The sequence below is a fragment of the Colobus angolensis genome, unplaced genomic scaffold (assembly GCF_000951035.1).
Source record: "Colobus angolensis palliatus isolate OR3802 unplaced genomic scaffold, Cang.pa_1.0 Scaffold90, whole genome shotgun sequence".
Classification (NCBI taxonomy): Eukaryota; Metazoa; Chordata; class Mammalia; order Primates; family Cercopithecidae; genus Colobus; species Colobus angolensis.
This window is the reverse complement of record NW_012122932.1, coordinates 5059861-5065546: the sequence shown is the minus strand read 5'-3', so window position 1 is coordinate 5065546 and position 5686 is coordinate 5059861. Positions and strand designations below refer to the sequence as shown.

The 5686-nt window shown below is 42.8% G+C and overlaps 1 protein-coding gene across 3 annotated transcripts in view; it reads left to right on the top strand.

Annotated features, from left to right (window-relative positions):
* The window catches only part of DCTN4 (dynactin 4 (p62)), a 50414-nt gene extending 46602 nt beyond the window's left edge, over positions 1-3812 (top strand). For all 3 annotated transcript variants that reach the window (XM_011931602.1, XM_011931601.1, XM_011931603.1), the window contains one exon: positions 1218-3812. In XM_011931602.1, coding sequence (XP_011786992.1) covers positions 1218-1431 — 214 coding nt within the window. In that variant the 3' untranslated portion in view covers positions 1432-3812. The remainder of the gene's footprint in view (positions 1-1217) is intronic.
* The last annotated feature ends 1874 nt before the right edge of the window (positions 3813-5686 follow it).

Below are 5686 nucleotides of genomic sequence, written 5' to 3'. Positions count from 1 at the left end.
GATCTCCTGACCTCGTGATCCGCCCGTCTCGGCCTCCCAATGTGCTGGGATTACAGGCTTGAGCCACCGCGCCCGGCCCCCGAAAGTTTTCTTCCGTATTCTTTGCTAGTTCTTTCCCATCTTCCCAACCTTGCCAAATCTCATTTCTCACACTTCTTTCCTCTTTACACTCATTTAATGATCTTGCCCAGTTTTGGGGGGCAAGACTGCTGAGAAAAGGTGTATTCTCAAGGCCAACACATAGGGCCTGCTGAAGACTGAGGCTGAATTGAATTAGAGCAACAGAGAACCCCTTTACTTCTCCCCGACTACCAGCCTACCAAGCGGCTAGTAACAAGCATCCATTTCTAGGGGATGGGCAAAGGCGTAGAAAGTTAGCCACCACTGTGCAGGTAGGCAGGACAGCTGTAAGCTGAGGATGAAGCATGAACACTTGAGTTCTTCAGCCCCAACCTACAATATAGAATAATGCTAGAGTAGGTGAAATCTGTGGTACACTGAAAGCAACCATAGCAATAAAACCCAAGCCCAGGCCAAGTGCGGTGGCTCACACCTGTAATCCCATCACTTTGGGAGGCTGAGGCAGGCGGATCACCTGAGGCCAGGAGTTTGAGACCAGCCTGACCAACATGGAGAAACCCCATCTCTACTAAAAATACAAAATTAGTCAGGTGTGGTGGCACATGCCTGTAATCCCAGCTACTCAGAAGGCTGAGGCAGGAGAATCACTTGAACCCGGGAGGTGGAGGTTGCGGTGAGCCGAGATCGCACCATTGCACTCCAGTGTGGGCAACAAAAGCAAAACTCCGTCTGGAAAAAAAAAAAAAACCCAAGCCCAGCTCAATTCCTGACCAGATTGACCAAACCCCATGCAGACGGTCTAACAGAACACACTTGCCCATTACCAAGCATTAATATGATTTACCTCGGCCGGGCGCGGTGGCTCAAGCCTGTAATCCCAGCACTTTGGGAGGCTGAGGCAGGAGAATGGCATAAACTCGGGAGGCGGAGCGTGCAGTGAGCTGAGATCCGGCCACTGCACTCCAGGCCGGGCGACAGAGCAAGACTCCGTCTCAAAAAAAAAAAAAACAAAGTGTTTATAGGTCTTCTGTGTGTGCTGAAGGAAAGAATAAGGTGAAAGACTTCTACTGTAAGTCTTAGTGGTTTGGCTGATTTTTTATCTACCTAATACTTGCTTTTTTTTTTTCTTTCCATAGCATCATAGCCTTCAGAAAGGCCAACAAAGTGGGTATTTTCATCAAAGTTACACCACAGCGTGAGGAGGGTGAAGTGACCGTGTGCTTCAAGATGAAGCATGATTTTAAAAACCTGGCAGCCCCCATTCGCCCCATTGAAGAAAGTGACCAGGGAACAGAAGTCATCTGGCTCACCCAGCATGTGGAACTTAGCTTGGGCCCGCTTCTTCCTTAAAAGGTTCCATTGGAGGGCAGATCCCAAAGGACAATATCACCATAAACCTGCGTTAAAATGCAGAAGCTGCTGCTTCATTAGGCCTTGTTTATAACGATGTACCCATGCACTACGGAATTCTATTGCTAAGAAAGTGGGAGCATAGGCAAGACATTGGGAACACAGGGTAGCTGCTATTGCTCTTGCTCTCATCTCTGTTGACACCAGTAAGTCTGTGTCTCCCTCACTGAGCCCTGCACATTGAATAACAGCAGCATAATTCCATCTAGGAAAGGGGATGGGTGTTCCTTGGAGTGGCATTGTATTTACCACCTGAGAAACTGACTGTACCGTCTCTTGATCTGATCTCACTAAGGATCACAATGTCACAGATGAAACTTAATAACCCAAAGGTGGACCTGCTGTTAATGATCCAGCATTGGTCACAATGTACCAACTGCTTTCTGCATTCCATTAAATATCATCTAACAGTCTAAAACATATCCCTTCACTTGCCATAATGACTGCCATTTTGCCATAGATTTCCATATAACCAAAAAATTGAATTGTCACATTATCTTTAGTATTGTGATGATTGGAAAAACCTATGAAGTTGTTAAGGCACTATCATTTGCCCCCTTTTTCTAAGTGAATATGGGACACTTTTTCCCAATAAAATATGGATCTTTTAAGAAGAATTTGAGAAGCAAGCAATTACATGTCATGTCAAAGGGGTAGCAAATTCCATTCGTTTTCAATAATGCCACAATACCCAGGGATTAATGCTGCCACAGGGGGACAATCTTTATTTGTCTTACTTCCTACCCCTTCCCTGTTCTGCCTCTGTAACTCAGTTAAGTTGTTCTGTTTGGAACCTGGAAAAGAACCCAAAGAAAACCTGAGTGGACAGGTTCATTTCTGGAATGCAGAAAACATAAAGGTTAGATTTTTAGCATATTCTTAACTAGCATTCTTTCCAGTGAGTTGAGGGGGAAATTAACTAGTATAATCTCTTGAATCCAAAACTGGGTATTAAGAACTTTCCCCCTTACTAAGTTTAAGATTTTTGTCATATAGTGAGTCAAATAAGACCTTTTTGATTGTAAACCATAAAATAGTTCAGCAAGTAGCCCACAATTCTGGCCTAACAGCAGACATGCTGTTTTCACTTGGTATCCTGGAGTTGGGCTGCTAACCTTAATTTCTATGATGTTTTCTAAAATGAAACTTGACAAAGTAGACCACCAGCTGCACCGTGTTTTCTGTGAAAGTATTGTTAGTAAGTGGCCAAGAGACTTGAGGAAAATACAGATTTTTTGTTTACCTTGGTCTTGTTTTAAGTCTTAAAAAATTAAAGTTACATTATAATGTAGAATACAGATGGGACATAGTCCTTGTAAGCTTCCCTTGAAAATGTTTTAAATATTTAGGAAGCTTTTAAAAGACACTAAATTGTACTCTAAAAGACACTAAATTGTACTAATTGTACAAAGATCAAGCCAATTTTATGGAACAGTCCCACAGAGTAATAATATATGTGATGCAGTGTGAGAAAGAAAATACTCATTTCTAACATGATGGTAATAATAAGATTTAGCCTCTTAGGAGTTGGAGCAGGGGGATGGGTAATTACAAATTTGCATACTATAGAAAGAATTTCATTTTTTTGTGACCCCACAGAGTCTCAAATTTTTATTTCACTACCTGCTAGAGACTACTGTGAAATCACTGCTCCATATTTGCCAGTGGAGGAAATGGGCATCAGAGTAGAGAATACTTCATGTTTACACGTTTGCATAGACTACACACACGTCATGCATTTATGTCAGGCAGCTGGCATTTGTTCCCAAAAATAATAATGTTGAAGTATGGGTGGCATCATTCCCATATACAGAAACACAAAACACTTCGATCGTAAACTTGTTTCTTCAGAAGCCAAACTAACTTGCAGAATAATAGAGCCACTGGTTTAATGTTTCCTCAAGATAGGTTTTAGTGCAAGCTAGTATTCTGTGTGTCCGTAGAAATGGTTCAACACCTGCAGCTGGTGAATTAGGAATTGTATTTGTTGCCTTTTTTATATTAGATGAGGTGCAAACATTTTAAGGCTAGTCAGTATGCACCATCACAGGAAAGTTAGATCCCATTAGCACTTGAAAGTATACTTTTGGAAACTTAGGCTAAGTTAATTTGGATTTGTTATTTGATTCACCTACTGACCTTTTCTTTTGTTTGAAATGCTTATCAGCATAACGAGCTAGGTGTCGTGCATATTTGTGAAGAAACATCCTTTTTGGTCCCTTTTGGGACAGAGAGGTACTCCTTGATCTTTATGAATGACAGGTTACTGTTTTGCCTTATTGCTTAACTTAATGTAGTGAAATAAAGCAGACAAAGCTTGAGCGTGTCTTTTGTTTGCTCTCATGTATATACTATGTAGCATGGCTCAGAGCCAAAAGACAGGTGTGGAGTTAAGAGAGTTGGCTAAGAGAGTTGGTGGGGCATGCTTCCTTCCATTCCTTTAAATGAAGTAATCTAAAGTCTCTTAGCAGGTTAGTTCACCATAATATATAAGTAGATGTTGCTTTGAGCTTCTTATATACATATTTGCAGAACCATTATATAAATGTGCTTAGACCTCTACCAGTTTTTATCCTGGGTCATTGCTTCTAAAGATATCCTTTGCAATATACACAGTGGTCTGCCTCCACCAGTGGCCACTCATCCACCTTCATCTGTACCTTCATAACTCTTCCTTCCCTCCTCTTACTTAGATGAATTATTCATACTCTTCCTGTCTGAACCCAGCCCCACCTCTTAACACTCGAGCTCATCCTCTTACCTATTCACAGACAGCATTGGCAGCTCTCCCCTTCCCTTTTCCATCAGTATGTGATTTCTCTCATCTTAAAAAAGAAATTGGCCTCACTCTCCTCTTCAGCTGCCACTCCATTTCCCTACTCCCTTTACAGCAAAACTCTAACTCTGGCTGGGCACGATCGCTCACACCTGTAATCGCAGCGCTTTAGGAGGCCGAGGCAAGAGGATCATTTGAGGCCAAGAGTTTGAGACAAGATTGAGACCTTGTCTCTGTTTAAGTAAAAGTTTTTTTAAAAAAAACAAAAACACCCTAATTCAACCTTCCAGTTCTGTCATTCTCACCTGAACCCATTCCAGTTAGACTGTCACTGCCACCACTTGGTCAAAACTGCTCTTGTCAAGGTCACCAGCAATCGCCACACTTAAATACGGGGTCAGTTCTCAGTCCTTAACTATGCAATTTTTCAGTAGATCTGACAGTTTCTCTCTCCCTTCTTGAAAGGCTTTACTTGGTTTCCAGAACACAACACTCCTGATTTTAAGGCAGAGCAGGGACCCCCTCTTAGGAGGCTTGTGGGCCCCTCCACGCATGGAAATAAAAGAAAATCTTGAGTTCCTGCAAGGGGATTCTAGGCACTTAGCTAGCCCGGAGAAGTTAATGAGCAACTTGGTAAGTAAGAAAGTAATAGTAGCTGAAAACAATAGCCAAGGAAGTCAGAGTGAGATGTTTTGTTCCCTGTAGAAACTAAGGGTAACATCAGATATGTCCCCAACTTTTCAGAAACCTGGACTCTGACCAAACAGATTTAAACCTCAGATAAGGGGAAACTGAGAACTGAACTCTGACCACTGTTCATTGTTCTGAGTTGCTTCCTGAGGGGCCTGGAGGAAGTCATGCCCACCTGCCAGAGCTAACATTATTTTCTGTGGACCCCAAGTTTAGACAGCTTCACTGCCTCAACCAATTATAAATCAAAAAGTCTTTGAATCCACCTATGACCTTTGAGCCCACCCCCCATCCCAGCTTTGAGATGTCCCACCGTTTTAGGTCAAACCAATGTATAGTCTCTATGTATTGATTTATGACTTTGCCTGTAACCTCTCTCTTTCCCTGCCTTTAAAAGCCCATACCTTTAAGCCATCTGAGAGTTCGGGTCTTAAGCATGGTCTGTGCAATTCTCCTTGCGTGGTGCCCTGCAATAAAATGCCTCACTTTTCTCTTGTTGCTAGCCTGATGTCAGTGACTTTGCGGCACTGGGTGAGCAGACCCCAGTTTCGTTCAGTAACAGTTTTCTATCTACCCTGCTAGAAAGTTTTTTTTTGTTTTTTTGAGACGGAGTCTCACTCCACATGTGGCCCAGGCTGGAGTGCAGTGGCCCGATCTCAGCTCACTGCAAGCTCCGCCTCCCGGGTTCACGCCATTCTCCTGCCTCAGCCTCCCGAGTAGCTGGGACTA